Source organism: Pipistrellus hanaki (assembly GCF_964339955.1).
Source record: "Pipistrellus hanaki genome assembly, chromosome: X".
NCBI classification, from domain to species: Eukaryota; Metazoa; Chordata; class Mammalia; order Chiroptera; family Vespertilionidae; genus Pipistrellus; species Pipistrellus hanaki.
The window spans coordinates 20,875,945-20,893,865 of record NC_140524.1 but is presented as its reverse complement, the minus strand read 5'-3'; the positions used below and the strand labels follow the sequence as shown (position 1 = coordinate 20,893,865).

The following is a 17,921-nucleotide window of genomic DNA, read 5'->3' as shown; positions in this document are numbered from 1 at the left end:
CAAAGTCAGTAGCTGGCCAAGTGGGTTGATGGGAGTACAAGGGGATCTTTATATTAACCTACTCTTATAGTTTAAAGGAGAAACATTTGGGTAGGGATCCTAAAATTCTTGTCCAAATATAATGGCTGATGTGGGAAAAAGGAAGAGGAGTGTTTCTGGGAGAGAATGAGGAGATGGGTGAACACTAGGCCCTCACTGAAGAGAAACATTTGAATTGGGGAAGTCTACTCTCAGGCCTGGAGAATTGGGGTCACTTCCCTTGGGCTTCTTGGAGGCAGGCTGCCCATCCTCGTCAGTCTGGACTCAAATGTATTGCTTGGTTTGGCCCCGGAAGTGTCCCTCAGGTCTCAGTCATGCAGAAATGGTCAATAAACTATGTATCTGTAGCCAAAGAAGAAAGACAATAAAACCACCTTCAGGGTCAGAGGTCTCCTAGTCACAGATTGAGATATTCACAACTCCTTTTCTTTTCTCTCCTTGTCCCTTCTTTCTCCCACATCTTCATCCTCCTTTGATTATTTACTTTTTGTCTTTCTTCAAAGCCAAAGTTATCCTCAGAAATAATTGAGTAGTGAGACTGAAAAAAATTGTGTCATACATAATGAAGCTTGAAAAATAGGAGAGTGATGTTCCCACCAGTTAAGAAAGCCTAGCCTCTGCTGAGGCTGCAGTCCAATCCTAGTCAAGAGGTTGACAAACTTTTTCTATGAAGGGTCAAATAGAAAATATTTTAGGCTTTGTGGGACACATTAAATCTCTCTAGCATAAACTCCCCCCACTCCTTCCTTCTTTTTCTACTTCTAACCCTTTAAAGATTAAAACATATACACATTCTTGGCTCCTGGAGTCATACAAATATAATAGGCTATGTGCCAGATTTGGCTTGAAGTTGTCAAAGTACATTCAAACTAAAGGTTACTCTAATTCACCCCCATTCTGACTTGTTTGGGTGGAGTAGAGGAAAGAACATGGGGGAAAGGGAGGCATACAAGCTTTGTTTTAGTATGATAGACCTTCCTTCCCATCCCCAACTAGGAAATAATTAAATGAGTGACTCCAAACCAAAGGCAAAAACAAATTACAAAATGTTCCTTGGGAGTTGAAAGGGCTGGAGATAGCATTTTTAAGGTATAATTCTCATTCTTCATTTGGACAAAAGAGAAGAGAATTCAGGTAATGTAGTCACTGCCCCAGAGAGGAAAGGAGGAGGAAGAGGGGATGGAGAAATAGGCCCAAACTAGGGAAATGGAGCTTGACAAGAAATGGCTGGAAGGGGTCCCAAACCTAAGCAGCAAGGATTAGAGTCACTGCCAGGAACCACTATGTGGCCCAGAGATAATTTTGGGAGCAAGATCCTTTCTCAAGGCAGAGAACTGAATGAGCAACTATCTCAGGAGAGTCAAATATTCTTCTCCACTTGTTTTGGGGCTGAAATAGTTTATATTTAGAACTAATGGAGCATTTTGCAGCTTGATGGAATTTTGGGTCCTGGGTAAATGTGTGATCCAGAATGTTAGGCAAGCTTCACACCCCAAATCCCTTCTCCTTACCCCACCTCTTCAGGTCACTGAGGAAGAAGTTATAAACACAAATCAAATGCATGATTTCATATTTCCTTTTCTGCCTGGGTTTCCATCTCTCCTTGCCTGTGCAATCTCCACTTAAAAGGGGTTCTGGTCCTAAAGGAAAGGGAAGTCCTCTTCCATTGTGACCTTTGGTACCCAGAGCCACTGCCAGTGTTCTTTAGACCCTGGAGGCTAACATCTAGGCACTCCCAAAGTAATAAAGATACTCACTAGTATCAGGACCTGGCTGGCCAGGACCACACCTCACCATGAACCTGGCACCAGACTTAGCTGGTTACTGAGCTCTGTCCACCTCCTAGGGTTTTGCTCCATTTCCTGTGTTTCCAAACTGGATTCTGGTAATTCTAGTTCAACCCCTGCCTTTCTTCTCCAGATTTAACCTTATTTACTTCATATATATATATATATATATATATATATATATATAGTCTTAATTGGCAAGTACAATGAAAATGTCTCATTCCTATCTGGTTTGCATTTCATTACACTGGGCAGCGATATGCCTTGGACTGCAGAGGACAAAGGCAAAACAGACTTTTAAAAAAATTATTTCAAATATTAATGTTTCCTTTTTCCCCCTGATTGACCCCCAAAAACACTTTTTAAAAGAGTTGATTAACAATATCTATTTGTTTATTCTATATTGAATTTTAAAGTATTTAGAACTTATAAAATATTTGTCAAATGATAGTATTAAGGTGAAAACTCTGATGTAGGAAATAAAGCCTAGAGCCCAAATGAGCGGTTGGTGAGTGTGTCCCAAGGTCCCTGAGCTCCAGAGAGACTTCAGCTCAGCCCCTGAAACCAATTAAGAGCTTTATCTTAGCATAAAAATAAAGAGGAGTTAAAAACGCATTCCTTTCCCAGTTTTCTTCCCCTTTCATTTTTAATGTGATTTGCAGTTTTTCCTTTTAAAAAGGATCTGTGACTCTGAAGAGAGGGTGGGAATTTATGTAAAGAAAGTGTGGTTTATAATTTTAAAACTTGGCAATAATGGTGAGTTTCAAGGACCTGTTTCAACGAGAAACACTTTGTGCTACCCAAAGAGGAGGCAGGGGCACGAAATTCAGTGTCTTGGAATAATTCCCTTCCTGGATTCAAAGATTCATTTATTGAAATAAATCAGGAAACATTGGCAGAGCGGAAATCCGCTTGCTGGGTTTAAAGGGTCTTTAAAATGTTGCAAGTGTTAGATTGCAAGTCTTTTCTAAATACAAAACAGAAGAAAAGACCACAGTGTTTCCCTTGGATTTAAAGAAAATTGCCAGGTCTCCGAGTTAGAATAATTTCATGTCCGCACAGAAAATGTGTTTAGAAAGAAATCCTGCATGATAACACAACGTGCTGAATGTGTTTTGTTTTGTTTTGTTTTGTTTTGTTTTTGGAGGCTGGAGTGAAGAGAAAAGTGATGCAGAGTGGGGTACTGTGTTATACAGAGAAACCGCCCCTCCTGCCGCTTTGAACATTCTGCTTCCCTCCGGCTTCTCCAAGATGAATCTCAAAATTCGGGCTCAAAAGCTTTGCTTATTTGGCAATGATCAGTTTCACTGATTTTATTTATTGCTTTAGATTTGGGCATGAAAACAAATCATTTTTTTTCCTAGTTACTATTTGAACTCAATGTGAGGGAAAGATCCCATTATATTTCCTATCCATACAGATATGTGGCTATTTAGACCAGACCACATACAACTGAGGGATGCAAAAAAACCAAAAATGGATTTATTAGTTAATTTATCCTGCCTAATACACATGCAAACCCCAGTACCCAAAGCTGCCAAGAGAGCGGGGGTTAGAGCATAAAATAAGAACCAGGACCCCTGAGTTCAAGCTGTCCAGCTCTGCCCAGCTCTGCCCAACCCAACCCAGCCCAGCCCAGCCCAGTGAGTCTTTTCCCCACCTGAAAAACGAAGAAACTGGAGCGCTCTTCTGCCTTGCTCCAGCTTGTGTGCAGGAAAAACTTTTCTGTGCTCTCGTCTTTCGGGCACCAATCTGCTCTCAGATTCAGCTTCCTAAACCCCCCTGTGTCCCGAAGTTGTTCCTAGGGTCTCCTCCTAAAATCGAGTAACCGGTGGGGGCTGCAGGTAATCAGGAAAACTTCCCATTGTTATTCTTGACTCACGGGAGTGGTTTGCGGGCGGCTGCTTTGTTTTCACAAGTGATAAATTGCAGTATCTGGAGATATTTCGCTTTCTACCGTGTTTCAAGGGTCAGGGTTCTTCCTCCTCCAAAAGGAAATTTCCACCCAAACCAACAGAAATCGAATCCCAAATGGCCTGCCAGTGTCTTAATGTTCACAAAGCCACGAGTCGGGCATCTGGGGTCCCTGCGACCCACGGAGCGATGACACCCCCTCAGGGTAGCACCCTCCGGCTGGGTCGGGCTGCCCCTGGAAGGGCTCCCCGCCCGGGGTTTTGGCTTGACTAAACTGCCTCAGATCGGCCCCTTAACAAGCACATCCCCTCCCCACTTCTCGGTTGATGATCTAATTGAATTATGCCTTTTTTGTTCCAGTGACTACAGAGCACGTGTTGGAGGCAATTAATTATCGGAATGTGGCCATATCAAAACGGACACTGGGCAACCGGTAGGTCTGCGGCGGCAACAGCCCCCCGCACAGCGCTCGGGACCCCTCTCCACAAAGGAGCAAACTGGGCTCCTTGGGCCGCCCTTTTTCCTCAGCTTCCCCTTTTCTAGCCGGACTGCCCGCCCTGACTCCCAAAAGGCTCAAGGCCCCTGGTTCTGGGGATACCAGACAGTGATCCCCAGAAACCCTTGGGCCATCTAGGGCTCAACAGCCACCGCCTCCCCGCCCCGAGCCTTGAGAATCGCTCTCCTCGGGCACTGCGAGGAAATTCAGACTTTTCAAACCAACCACTGTCCGAGGGTGCACGCGGGTAGATGGGAGGCGAAAAAAGGTAAAAGAAAGGAAAAGATAAAGGGGGAAGTGAAAAGAAAGGAGAAAAAGAAAGAAAAGCGACTCTCCCTTTCTGTAAAACTGACTCCAGGGAATTCATTTGCATGATTTAGGCGTATTTGTTCTTCTGTGAACCCTACTCCCTCTTCCCCACCCAAAGAAACCCTCTGCTGAGCGCCACTGAAACCTTTCTTGGTGAGCCAGTTCTCAGTAAACGTAATAATTTCAGTTAGCAGTGAACTCACCTTCCAACCTCAGGAGAGAGAGCTCTGGATGTAGAGGGAGAACTGGGGCAAGTTTGATGGGAGGGGGTTACTATGGTAAGTGTGCAATCAGCATGGTCTCCCCCAGCAAACGGGCTAAGAAAGGTAAAGTGTTGGCCGAGCCAGGCGGATTGAGTGAGTGTGTGTGTGTGTGTGTGTGTGTGTGTGTGAGTGTGTGTGTGTGTGTGTAGGGGGGGGCAGGAAGTGAAAGGCTGCAGTTTATAAAGCGCTGCTTGAGGCGGTCTCTCCAAGCGCCTCTGAACTTGATCAGATGTTGTTTCCTACAGAGAGATGGCGGCCAGGCTGCGAGGCAGCCTCAAGGTTCAGACTTTGGGGCTTGGCCCTGTTAGGATGTGACAATCACAGCCATAGTTTTCTTGTTGTTTTGTTTTTGTTTTGTTTGCCTTTTCTTCCCACTCTCACTCTCCTGCATTCTTTGCAAATGCCGTTCAAGACCCCCCCCCCCCAATAAATAAATAAATAAATAAAAAAGAGTGGATTTATAGCGTTGTCTGAACTGGTCAGAAAAACCTTGCACCAGACAGAAGGGGGTAGTGATCCCACATACTACCCTGGAAAGTAAATCCCTAAGGGGTAAGAAGTCCACTTGCTGCTCCCGGTAGAAGTAAAAGAGAGCAAAGTCTTAGCTGTTCCAAGGGGGTACATTTTTACCTCACAGTCTTCATTCTGGCCCCCAACATTTGCTTTTGAAAATGTTGAGACTTCGAAGCTAATTAGTCCTGAGGTTTGAGAACTGCACGGATCCTGTTTGTGTTTAATGACTTAGCATTGTGTGTATTTACTTTCTTGTGTGCATGTTTTGTGTACATCGGCTAAAGGTATTCGCTGAATATTTAACATTGGTGTGTGCATTTGCTTTGTTAAATGCGTGTATTTACTTTGTTGTGTGTCTGTTTACTGTTTTGTGTGTAGCTTGTCATTTTACCGAGTTGTGCGCTTACTGTTTAGTTGTGTGTGTGTGTGTGTGTGTGTGTTCAGTGTGGCGTGTTCGTGTTTACTGTGTTGCTTGCATATTTCTGGCTGTGTGCGTACGTTTATTGTGTTATATGTGTTTGGTGTGTTAGTTTACTGGGTTGTGCGCTTACTCTTAGTTGTGTGTGCGTATGTTTATTGTGTTATATGTATTTGGGGAAGGGGGGGAGCGGCAAATATAGCCATTAGGCGCAAACTAAAGACTCAACGCTAGGTTCAGAGGGAAGAGAGTCAGTTGTAATTGCAATCGCTTCTCCTTGTTTGGAGGCAGCAGCAGCTCAGGGCACAGACGGCGAGCTGGACAGCCTCAGTCCGGAGTCTCTCCATCAAAGCCCATAGTGGTGGGTGGGGAGGGCGCAGCTAGTGGGCCCTGAGGCTGGAACTGCTGCGCTCGCCTCGGGATAGGCGCCCTGCGGTCTATGAGGAGGCTCAATCTCAGGGTGGTGAGGGACTCGAGGGGCAAAGAGTTCATTTGGTCAAAGCGGGTACAGCGTGCGAGAGGGGTGCTGGCCCGCTTCGGGACGGAATGAAGAGGTGGAGAAGCCAGGCTCCGCCCCGCCGGTCGTTGGCTGGAGCCAGGTCCCGGTTCCCTACAGTAGCGCAGCCTGGCCGAGTCCACTCGCGGGCGCCCGGCAGCAGCCGCCTCACCTGCCAAACGCCCGGCCGCGGCCCAATCAGAGGCGATCGCTTGGAGGAGGCTGCCATGTTCCCCACTCGGCGCTGCCAATCAGTGTGGCGGCGGCCAATGGGCTGCAGGGCCGGGGGTCAGGTGACCGGGTGCCAGCTGGCTCCCCATTGGCGCGCGCCTCGCGGCCTCCCGCTTGGTTTATGTGAAAGGAGTGAGTGATTGACTTGATCAGTCCAAGGACATTACTCCGGAGGCGAAGAGGCTGGAACTCGCGCAGTGAGCGGTGCGGACCGAGCTTGCCTCCTGCCCGCTGCCGCCCGCTGGCCGGGAGCCGGCTCCGCTATTTGGCGCAGCCCAGCCCGGGGCCCCTCTGTTGGGCTCTCTGGGAGAGGAGGAGTGCCTGGGACAGGATTAGAGAACTCCGCCCTCCACTTGTTATTTTGCTTATTTTTCTTTGTGCGCTCCTGTTAGTTTCTTAAACCAGATCTAGTCCCGGAATTTTTCTCCTCATTTCCCTTCCTCCCGTCCTCCCCACTCCAGCTCCCTCTACTTCCCTTCCTCCCTCCTATCCTTCTGCAGGAGACTCGCAGCGACGGAAAGTTGCAGCCCCTGGTCCTGCCTTGGGGGTCTCCCGGCTGTGTCCAACTGCCGCCACCCCTCTCCGACTACAGCGCTTCGGAGATCTCCTCTGCCCGCTCCGTCGCTCATTGCAGCCGGATCGCCAGTGCTCAGAACGCCCCCCGCCCCCAACCCATGACGATGCTCCTGGACGGAGGCCCGCAGTTCCCCGGGCTGGGAGTGGGCAGCTTCGGCGCGCCGCGCCACCACGAGATGCCCAGCCGCGAGCCGGCGAGCATGGGGCTGAGTCCCTTCGCGGACTCTCCCCACGCCGCCGCCGCGGCCGCTGCCGCTGCCTTCAAGCTGAGCCCCGCCGCGGCTCACGATCTATCTTCTGGCCAGAGTTCTGCATTCATGCCACAGGGTTCGGGTTACGCCAACGCCCTGGGCCATCACCATCATCACCACCACCACCACCATCACCACACCGGCCAGGTGCCCAGCTACGGCGGTACCGCCTCCGCCGCCTTCAATTCCACGCGGGACTTTCTGTTCCGCCAGCGCAGCTCCGGGCTCGGCGAGGCTGCCCCGGGTGGCGGGCAGCACGCGCTCTTCGCTGGCTCGGCGAGTGGTCTGCACGCTCCAGCTGGCATCCCCGAACCGCCAAGTTACCTGCTCTTTCCCGGGCTGCATGAGCAGACCCCCGGGCACCCGTCGCCTACCGGGCACATGGACAACAATCAAGTGCACCTGGGGCTGCGCGGGGAGCTGTTTGGCCGTGCGGACCCGTACCGCACGGTAGCCAGCCCGCGCACGGACCCCTACACGGCCGGCGCGCAGTTCCCCAACTACAGCCCCATGAACATGAACATGGGCGTGAACGTGGCGGCCCACCACGGGCCTGGCGCCTTCTTCCGTTATATGCGGCAGCCCATCAAACAGGAGCTGTCGTGCAAGTGGGTGGACGAAGCTCAGCTAAACCGGCCCAAGAAGAGCTGCGACCGGACCTTCAGCACCATGCACGAGCTGGTGACACATGTCACCATGGAGCATGTGGGGGGCCCGGAGCAGAACAACCATGTCTGCTACTGGGAGGAGTGTCCCCGCGAGGGCAAGTCCTTCAAGGCGAAGTACAAACTGGTCAACCACATCCGAGTGCACACGGGCGAGAAGCCCTTCCCATGCCCCTTCCCGGGCTGCGGGAAAATCTTTGCCCGCTCCGAGAACCTCAAGATCCACAAGAGGACCCATACAGGTAAGGGTAAAGGGAGGCGAACGCGGGATTCATCGCCGCACTGTGCGGGGGGAGTCGATGTACAGCGACAGGGGTGATGGCCAAATAGAGGGGCAGTGCCCCTCTAGGGCCTTTGGGAAAGGAAGGTTGTCAGTGTCCCTCTATCTCTCCCCTTTCACGCCCCACGGCGCTTTTGCCTACTTCTAACTTCCCGGGCCGACGGCTCTGTGGTCTTTGGAACTAATTGGAACCTTCTCGCGCCCAGGGACAAACTGGCGCCGCCTCTTTTTGTCTCCCTTTCTGGGTTACTAGGAAGGGACTACGAATGTGTTGAGAGCCTATTGCTTACAAGCAATTTAGCTTTCGGCACACATTCGGGAAAAGCAACCATAGAAATGCTAATGAAAGCTAACTTTCGGTTACTTCCGCTCTTTTCTACCGGTGATTGGCACGTCTCCTAATTAAATGACTGATACTTTTGTCAAACTATTTTTATTTGGAGTTCCAGGTTCAATTCAGTCCTGCGGGAGGAAAGCTAACGTAGAAAAGGCATTACAGTTTCGTGGCTTGCTCAGAACGTCTTGTAAACTGTCTGGAAGTCCCTGGATTGATATAGTTTTCTTTTTGAACATTAAGTACGACGAACCAAGCTTTTTAATCCCGATTTTAGCAAAATCGCTGCATTTGAAAAAGGCAAATTAACAGGTACAAAGAACGAACTGAATGGGATTTGTCCGTCCCGGTTCATTGTCCCGCCTGGGATTGGTTATATCTACTAGGCAGTGGCAGAATTTGGCCGCGCGTTGGGCTGGGTAGGGTGGATCCACAACTTAGGGAAAACTTTGGAGGAGCCCGGTGCTTTCCTATCCAGAGCGAGAACAAAGGGATCCGCAAGTTCTGGACCAGCCCTGCCCCACCCCGCGCACCACTCCCAAACCAGTAGGCTTAACCAGCACTCTCCGTTTTTCTCCAGGGAAAAGAGACGCTACCGCCGCCCCCAGTCGGAGCTCCCTCTCCCGGAAGATCGCGGAGCGCTCGGTCTCCCGCTGCTCCGCTCCAGGAAGCTCCTGGCCTGACCATGTTCCCTCCCCTTTGCATTTTTGCCTTTTGCAGGTGAGAAACCTTTCAAATGTGAATTTGAAGGATGTGACAGGCGCTTTGCCAACAGCAGCGACCGCAAGAAGCACATGCACGTGCACACCTCGGACAAGCCCTACATCTGCAAAGTGTGCGACAAGTCCTACACGCACCCTAGCTCCCTGCGAAAGCACATGAAGGTAATTACCTCTTTATTAGCGGTCGGCGGTTTATAAACGCTAGGCCCAACACCGGGGCCGCGGAATATAAGCGCCCGCGCTGCCAACCCCGTACCCTCCACGTTAGATCCCATTTGCTCCAGCGATGACACCTTGAACCCATATTTAGGATCCCGAAGGTGGGTGGAGGAGAGCACTGTGGGGAGGTGGAGGGAGCGGGGCAGGGGGGTGGGGGTGGACAATCAGTTGTTTACTGAGAGGCTCTAAACGAGCTCGCCAGGGCTTGAGGTTGCGGCAATCAGTCGCCTCTTCTGCGCTCAGCCCGCAGTGGGAAACTAGAGTGCGAGAGTGTAGGCGCCGAACCCCGGGGGTGGGTGGTTCGGTTCATTGGCTTTCCATAAAACAATAGGGCTCAGAAGCAAGGTCTGATTTCTATCAAGTTGTCTGAGACCTTGCAGCGCCTAGGGCGCCTGTGCCACTTTTCTCTGTACCTGCTTTCCCAAGCCAAACTGGGCTCTGTGAAATCTGGGCCCGGAATATTTTACGTGGCCCCAAAGACCAAGTGCTTATCCCACTCCATCCGCGGAGAAAGCACTTTGGAAGGAGCGTGAATAATACAGAGCTCTGTCCCTTTTCCACATGTCAATATTAGGAATAAAACTGTCGGTGAACATCCCCAGGGTTTCTAGACATCTGTAATACGGAAATTAAAAACAAGCCAACGAAATCAGCAGTTTCTCTCTCTCTTTTTGTTTTAAGTGGGACATTGCTCTTACTGTGCTCGAATTCTGCTCTTGTATATGCTTGCACAATGCCGGTTGGAATTATATTCATTATAATATATACATGTTAATTTTAGGTTCATGAATCTCAAGGGTCAGATTCCTCCCCTGCTGCCAGTTCAGGCTATGAATCTTCCACTCCACCCGCTATAGCTTCTGCAAACAGTAAAGATACCACTAAACCCCCTTCTGCAGTTCAAACTAGCACCAGCCACAACCCTGGACTTCCTCCCAATTTTAACGAATGGTACGTCTGAGGACAAACACAAACCCTGATAACCATAAAATGGACCAAATGCATTTTAAAAAGAAAACTGAGGCCAATCAAACGGAAATGGAGTTTTAAGGCAAGAGGCCACATATAGGGCAATATCTTGTTCATTGTAATTGTCTAGGAAGGTTTCTGGGTAAAATCCAAAAGTAGGCATGCCCTTTCTCAGGATTAGGAAATACGTTTTGGCATTTGAAAGATTAAAAAAAATATTTTCACTGCTTTCTCTCTCCTTTCTCTTGCATACCCCATCCCTAAACTCTTTCAGTTCATTTTAATACTTGTCCTGTTTTTTGAGAGGAAGTTATAGAAGGCTTGGTGGTGGTGATGTTAAGCTGATTTTTTCGCCTTAGTGGTGATTGTTTAAACTCTCACAGTCTTAAACTGTGCCAAAGTCCTGTTATGTCTTGAACTTTTTCTCAAAGCATTACTCTTGTGAATGTATTTTTGTCTAATGGGGTCAAAACTGTTGGTCAGTATTTTTTTCAGGCTGAGGATGTGATGTTACTCTACACAGATTGTGACATTTAGTATACAGTTGCCTTTTGTAATAACTTTTTTTTTTGTAAATACATACCCATGGATGCCATATTTATCGTTGTAATTTAATTATTGCTACAAGTGCCGGGAACTGAACAATATTTATGGATAAGTGTTTTCTAACAAATTCTGTACAGCTGTTGATTATAACTGCGTTAGCATTAAATTTTATTGTTTTGAAAGAAGAACAAAATTTACAATTTTTGAACCACTGACTCCTTTCTCTTGTTTTGTAACAGCCTCCTAAAAAGAGGAGATTCGAGCAAATGAATCTTATCTGTTGGTATTTATAACTCAGATCCATTTTTTAATTGTTAAATTATTTTTCTACTGAGGTATGGATTACTTACAGTGTCAGTTTCCATCTGGTAAGATCGTCCTTTCTTTATCTCTAGCTCAGATGGTTCTTTAACTGCGAGTTTAAATGTGCTTGTCCCCAATTTTTGGCATGCAAATCAAATATTACTGATCAATCCAGTTAGTGGCCATGACATCTCAATCTTGTACTTCAAAGACTGAGAAGCTGGATTTAATCATCCCTGCCCTACATATATAAACATGAGGTAACCTAATGAGTTTTATGTCCCTTGCTTTTTTATTACCTTACATAAAAATGAACATCTAGGCAGGATGCATGTCCATCTATTCTATTGAGAGATTACCCATACCCCTATATATGTTTGTATCTATGACTTACCTAATCTGCCTATCAAATCTATCTAGCTAGCTAGCTATATATTTTTAAAAGTAAGCACATCTGAAACAGTGGTGATGAGTAAGGCCAGTTGAGCCTGCTTACTTATGGTTAAAGTGCTTCTTAAAAAATAAACCATAGTCCATTTACAATTTGGGAAGGTAAAGTCTGATTTGTTTTGCTGTATATAGTTCAATTCGTAATTTTCACAATTATTCATAATCTTTTTATAGTGGTATAATAACTGCAGCAGTTCTGAAATTATATTATGGAAAGAAAAATCATTTGCAAAATGTGTATTTTTAAAGTTCATGGTTTGTAGGCAAAGATGTTAAAAGCATTGTTTCCATTAAAATCAATAATAATGAAAAATGGTTGTTTGCTTTGTAATAAAATATTAACAATCCATTTAATCTTTAGTGAAGCAACTCATTTGGACAATTTTCACAGTTATATAAAAAAGAAACTGCTTACTATTTTGGGGGGATTGGAGTGGGTAGAGAATTAAAATTTCTTTTACTAATTTAGGGTGCTGTTTAATATTGAGAGCCCAATCTCTGCATGAATAACCAGCTTGCAAATCAGTAAATAGAATGGTGGAGATAAGGAATTGTAAAGAATTTAGAAATGTAATGAATAGGCTTAAGTATCCTCCTTCTCTTGAAGGGGAAATGATTTAGGTTTTTTTGGTGGCAGTCAATTTGGTATTATACATAATCATTTTGAATTCTAGGATTTTGTTCATTGTTATTTTTAAAGAAATAAAGTCTTGGCACATGTTATTTATGTTATAACATTTTTGTATTTGGTGCCTGAATTTTTAAATGTTTAAATAAGTTAACCTTAAATTAAAATGCTCAGAACTGATGATTAAAAGAAATTTTGATTCCCTGGATACAGTTGAAGCAGTCTATTTTAAGTTATCTACTGATGTTTATCAACAGACAATTAATTATTCATAGTTTCTAATTGCAAATTGCTTTGGGTGTGATTTTTGTTTGTTTGTGGAGAAGGTTTTTTTGTTTGTTTGTTTGTTTTTTCTTTTCCCACTTTCCTGCACCAGTAGAGAAGGCAAGGGCCTGAATGCCATGAACAGAGATTGGGGTGACTTCACAAATAATGAGCAGGTAACCTGGTCAGTATACCATACAACTCCTACCCCAGACATTCCAGTCTTGACCTTGACATTGAGAGTGCTGGATTAAATTCCTATTTCAAGATTTTTTCTTTTATTCCAAATCAAAGAGTGTGTTAAATGCTCAGGAAATTTTCAGAAAGTGTATATTCATAAGATTGACTGAAAATATATTCAAACTGAAGTCTAAATAGTGTTTTTCTTCTGAAACATTCAGTGAACTTTAACAGTTTACTGTTTTCTTCACGAATTACTTTTCTACCCTCACCCAAACTTAAACCTAATCTTAAATGGGAGTAGAGTGATGGGTTCAAATCAAGATTCTCTCAGAAACTAGCTTATTCTCTCCCCTTAGGTATATTAAATATCTCTTTAGGAGACATAAGTAAGAGTTTCATCTTTCCTGAGTAAGCTTGAAATTATTCTACCAAAAACTTTACAATAAAGTTTTGTGTCTTAAGTGAAAGAAAAATGGCAATTAACAATGATGATAACCAATATTAAGATATTGAAAGTTTTACCCCTATACACAATTTCCTCTAATTTGGATGTAGCATCATATTTGTCAAATAGTGTATGTTCTTTGCTCTTGTCATTTTTTGCAAAGAAAAGTTTTAGTAGAAAACTTTTCAGATTTTCTTCCTCTAATTTGACTCTAGGCATGCACATTTTACACTCATGAATTTTCAGGAAACATCTTTAAAGAATAAGCATCCCTTCCCAAACAAAACCTTGCAACCCTAAAGATGGATCAGCTGGAAAACATGAATGTCATTTGTCTTCTAATTATTACATACCGATAATTTCATTCTTGTTATGGTAAGGTCTTTGTTAAAAGTCCATTACCTTGCAAAATGGGTAGTTTAGCTTAAGATTTCCACTGTTGGGCCCGGAAGGGGGAAGTGTGTGTTTCCACGCAGACAGAAAATTGGCCTTTATTCAGTTTGGAAGGTTAAAGATCAGGATCCAGGCTAAGCGAGGCAGGCATTCTTAGCAACTTCGAGGGTTTGAGAGCCAACGGGGACAGCCTCTGCTCGCTAAGCCTTCCAGGAAAGTTGTGTTCAGGATTCCTTGCCCCTCCCCCCTTCTAGCTGCCTGTTGTCTTATCCCCTGGCTCCCTCTCCTCCCCACCCCAAACCCTCCCCGCAAACAAACAAAAAAGTCCAAGGGGCTCTTTCCACTTAAGTTTCTCAAAGAATCTCCACCGCCGTGTCCATATTCTGAAGAGCTGTTCTCTGGCAGCTAGGGTGGTTTTCTCTCGGGCTGTCTGACTCTGAAGGCTCAAGTCTCTAGTCGGGATTTGCCGGGCGATGAGACCAAACGATCTCGAAGTCGGAGCGCCCAGGTTCCCTATCGGGACCAAGTTCTTGCAAGTCCAGGCCGAAGCTCAGAGGGGGCGGGGATGGGGGACCTCATTTCCTCCGGTCAATTCTCTTGCGGTCTTGGCCCGCTGACCCTTTGACCTCCACCTACAGGGCCCTTGGCGGCCGTAAGCCGGCGGTCGCCCCGGCTTCGAGGACGCTTCGCGCCCCATCGCCTCCCGGCCTCATTAGGCTGACGGGGCTGTAAAGCAGGAATCAGTCGCTGCCTAATCCGGACCTGGGGTCAATACGAGCCCAAACAATGGTGAGCTCCGAAGGCCACTGCGTAGCGTTGGCCACAAACTTTGTGATCCATTTGGTTTCTTAAGGCGGGGGTGGGAGGTGGCGAGGGAGGGAGGTACTTGTACACCCGAAAACGGCTCCTCATTCCCTGGGCTCTTAAACGAATGTCCTCTCCCTTGGCCTTGTAATCTCTTAGTGCTGGGGATCGGAAGGGGTGTAGAAGCCAGGTTCTGGTTGGCGGTCCGCACGAAGGGCTGTCCCCACGGGGGGAATAGACTTTGAAGTGAGTTTTCAGCGCGCACATGTGAGAGCCAGGCCAGGGCGGGAGCCAGGACCTGCTGGGAGGAAAGGGGGAGGCTCAGCCCTGGCCCGGACCCCTCCTCGCTCCCCGTCGCTCTTGCCTTTTCTAGCCACAGCTGGGGTCCCGCCACCCCCTCACCCCTCCTGGACCCTCCCCCGGCGCAGGCGCACACTCTGAAACCGTTAGGTCGGATTTTGCTGGGAGGTGGTGGGGACCAGAGTTGAAAGCGCATTTGCAGCGACACGGCCCCCACAGAGCCAGGAGGGAAGAGAAGAGAGGCGTGTGGGAAAAGGGGGATTGGTTTGGGGGCGGCTCTGGAGTCGTGAACGTGGCGGCCTTATGCGAACCCCCCGCGGAGCGCAGCAAAGCTTAGGCTGCGGGCTGAAAAACTGTCTTCTGGTTTAAATTCCCTTGTTATTTCCCAGCTCGGAGGGCTCACGGGAGAATGTGGGTTGTGGCGGCAAAACGCAAAATTGTTTTTTTTAAAAACACACACACACAAAACAAACAAACAAACAAAAACAGAAGCAAAGAAGTTCTTCCGAGGCATTTTGGGGTTGGGCTTCCCAGGGGGGCTTGGATATGAAACCTGCGAGAGGGCGCCCCACCCTGCAGTCCCGACTTAAAACCTCCGGACCCCCATGAGTATGTGTGGGGGGGATGTCATTTTGAATTACAGTGCAAGGGTCAGGATTCCACAGCACCTTCCAGTCCCTAAAAATGTCAATGACTGGACAGACATTATGTTCTCTTCTAGGACAATGGAGAAGCCCATGAACGGATCACATAGGCACCTTTGCCAAACCCCCGTTTTCTGCATATCTCATTTAAACGTGGGCCCATGAGAAATGGAACTGTCGAAGCTCATGTGTGTGCTCTCACAGCTGGTGGTCTTAACAAGAAAAATAAAGAGGCCACAACCCTGAAACTTTCATTCAACTTTGCTTAACTAACTGCCTTAATGCAAAGTGTGAAAGAATCTTTCTGATGGCTCTGGGATCTTGAGTTTATCTTTTCTCCGCAGAAAAATGCTGCAGGTTCACTAAAATGTAGGATTAAAAATTGTAGGTATCAACCTTCTGGCTCCTCTAGGAAAATAAGAAGCATGAATTCTTTCAGGTTGGGTGTTCTGGAAGGCCAGCAGCTACCCGAAAAGGCAACCTTCTTGGGCTGATCCCTGCCAAGCATTTGGGTTTCTGAAGGTGTGGGGCAGTTCCTGTAGGGCACTCTGGAGAGGACCCCCAGGTGGGTGGGCAGGTCATTAGTAATGCTGGCCCAGATCTGGGGAAAATCTACAAAACAGTGCCTTTATCTCCGGAGAACAATTGGTGGGGTTGTCTTTCCTCCTTTTCAGTGCACAAAGAATAAGGCTTTGGAGCAAGAATTTGGAATATGCATTTCAGTTGTCGTACTTTCCTGGAAACCCATGGGCAATTAAAATAAGCTTGCTCAGTAGTATTTTCTGCCCTTTTCTTATGTGTGATTCCTTCAAGTCAAGGGTGCTGCAGACAGTTTGGAAACTTGTTTTGAAACTGTCATCAAATAGATTTTACCCCTTTTCCCTCATTGTGTAAAGTTTCCTTTCTGGGTTCAGCCACTCCCCGAAATTCCCTCAATGGACCTTGGTACTGACATCTAGTGATCAAAGGAAGTAGATAGTGCTTGCTGTATACTTCATTTTTCCTTGGGGTAGCTTGAACCCTGAGGCTTGAGATTTTTCCTGGTTAAAATTCTTGGTATGAAAAGTGTGAAAAGTGAAAAGTTCATTCACTTGAAAAAGCTTTAGCTAATGGTTAGGCAGTTTGTCTCTTTAAGAACTAAAAAGCCAGATTGTCTCTTAAATTAACTTTAAAATCAAGCTAAGCCCTGGCCAGGTAGCTCAGTTGGTTAGAGCATCTTCCTGAAACATCAACGTTTCGGGTCCCATCTCCTATTATGACACATAGAAGAAGCAACCAGTGAGTACATGGGTAGGTCATAATAGACTGATGCATCTCTCTCTCTCTCTCTCTCTCTCTCTCTCTCTCTTTTTCATCAATTAAAAAAAAATAAAATCAAGCTAAACATGCACTAGTGAACTGTCTCCCTTGGATTCCTGTGGTGTTCTTTGGATCATTTGATATGATAAAAGTCGTCAAATTTTAGAGGAGTTAATTGAATGGAATTTCTGCAAAACTGGATGAATGATAAGCTGGTAGAAATCATAGTTGTTTGAATGATGATTCCAAAGGTCACTGCTTTTCCCACTGATGTTTGGTTTCTACAATAACTATTAAAATTTGCATCTTAAAAACACTTAGTTTGCAGAAAGCATTTAAATGAAGTATTCAGAGCATTTGAATTAATAGTAACTTAACACAAGATCAAAACTTCTTTGAATAAGATTAGAGAAATTCATGTGTTTTTTTTTTTAAATCTGTTGAAACTAAAGACATCATCTTTCTTTAAAAATAATCTACCAAAGCAAACAATTTTGTGATGGAAGTTCTACCTGTTTACAAATCTGATGAATATGAGCTTTACAGCAACTATAAAAATAACCTTCACCAGATGGCAAGTGTATGATATTTGATCTTTAATAGAATGTACATGTTATCTAATGTGTTTTATGAAAACCCAGCCTATGAAAGACCATTTGAAATATAAAGTGTTAAAAATAACAGATTCCATCATGTTTTATTATAAACTACCATTTGAAACAACATCCAGTAACATTTTACTAAACATTTTTAAAGAGTAAATGTAGCCTGTTTTGAGCTATCTGCAGTTCACTTTTTGTTCTTTTGCCAGTGTTGTCCTGCTTGGTATCCGGGACAGTCTCTAATTCCTGATGAAGAACTTGATACTGATGTTGGCATGCAGCAGCCAGCCCTCCATAACACTACCTATGCTAAATGCAGGGTTAATGCCGAACCTACTGTGCAAGAAATGATTTACTGATGAGGTTTAAAGAAAACCACATCAATTTGATTGTCTGTTATCTTGAAGTGATAATTTTAAGAGTGGTAGCTTCTTCCTTAGATCGAAAAATACTATTTTCTTCTTTTGGTATATTCAGTCTGTGTTGAGCAATCATTTGTGAAATGAAAAGCAAAAAAGCCCCTACCCTGTATTATGAATTGGACAATGGAGGTGAAGACTGGTCTGTTTCATTACCCA

The 17,921-nt window shown here is 45.8% G+C and overlaps 1 protein-coding gene across 2 annotated transcripts; it reads left to right on the top strand.

Annotated features, from left to right (window-relative positions):
- Window positions 1-7,017: 7,017 nt before the first annotated feature.
- ZIC3 (Zic family member 3) lies at window positions 7,018-17,702 on the top strand (the record flags this gene model as incomplete). Of its 2 annotated transcripts, none has more annotated exons than XM_084870215.1 (3): window positions 7,018-8,200; window positions 9,293-9,456; window positions 17,553-17,702. In XM_084870215.1, exons 1-3 carry the CDS (start codon window positions 7,141-7,143, stop codon window positions 17,700-17,702), a joined length of 1,374 nt encoding a protein of 457 aa, XP_084726341.1. In that variant the 5' UTR covers window positions 7,018-7,140. The 2 variants fall into 2 exon arrangements, with proteins under 2 accessions (XP_084726341.1, XP_084726340.1); XM_084870214.1 differs by lacking the exon at window positions 17,553-17,702 and adding an exon at window positions 10,295-12,115.
- Window positions 17,703-17,921: the final 219 nt, after the last annotated feature.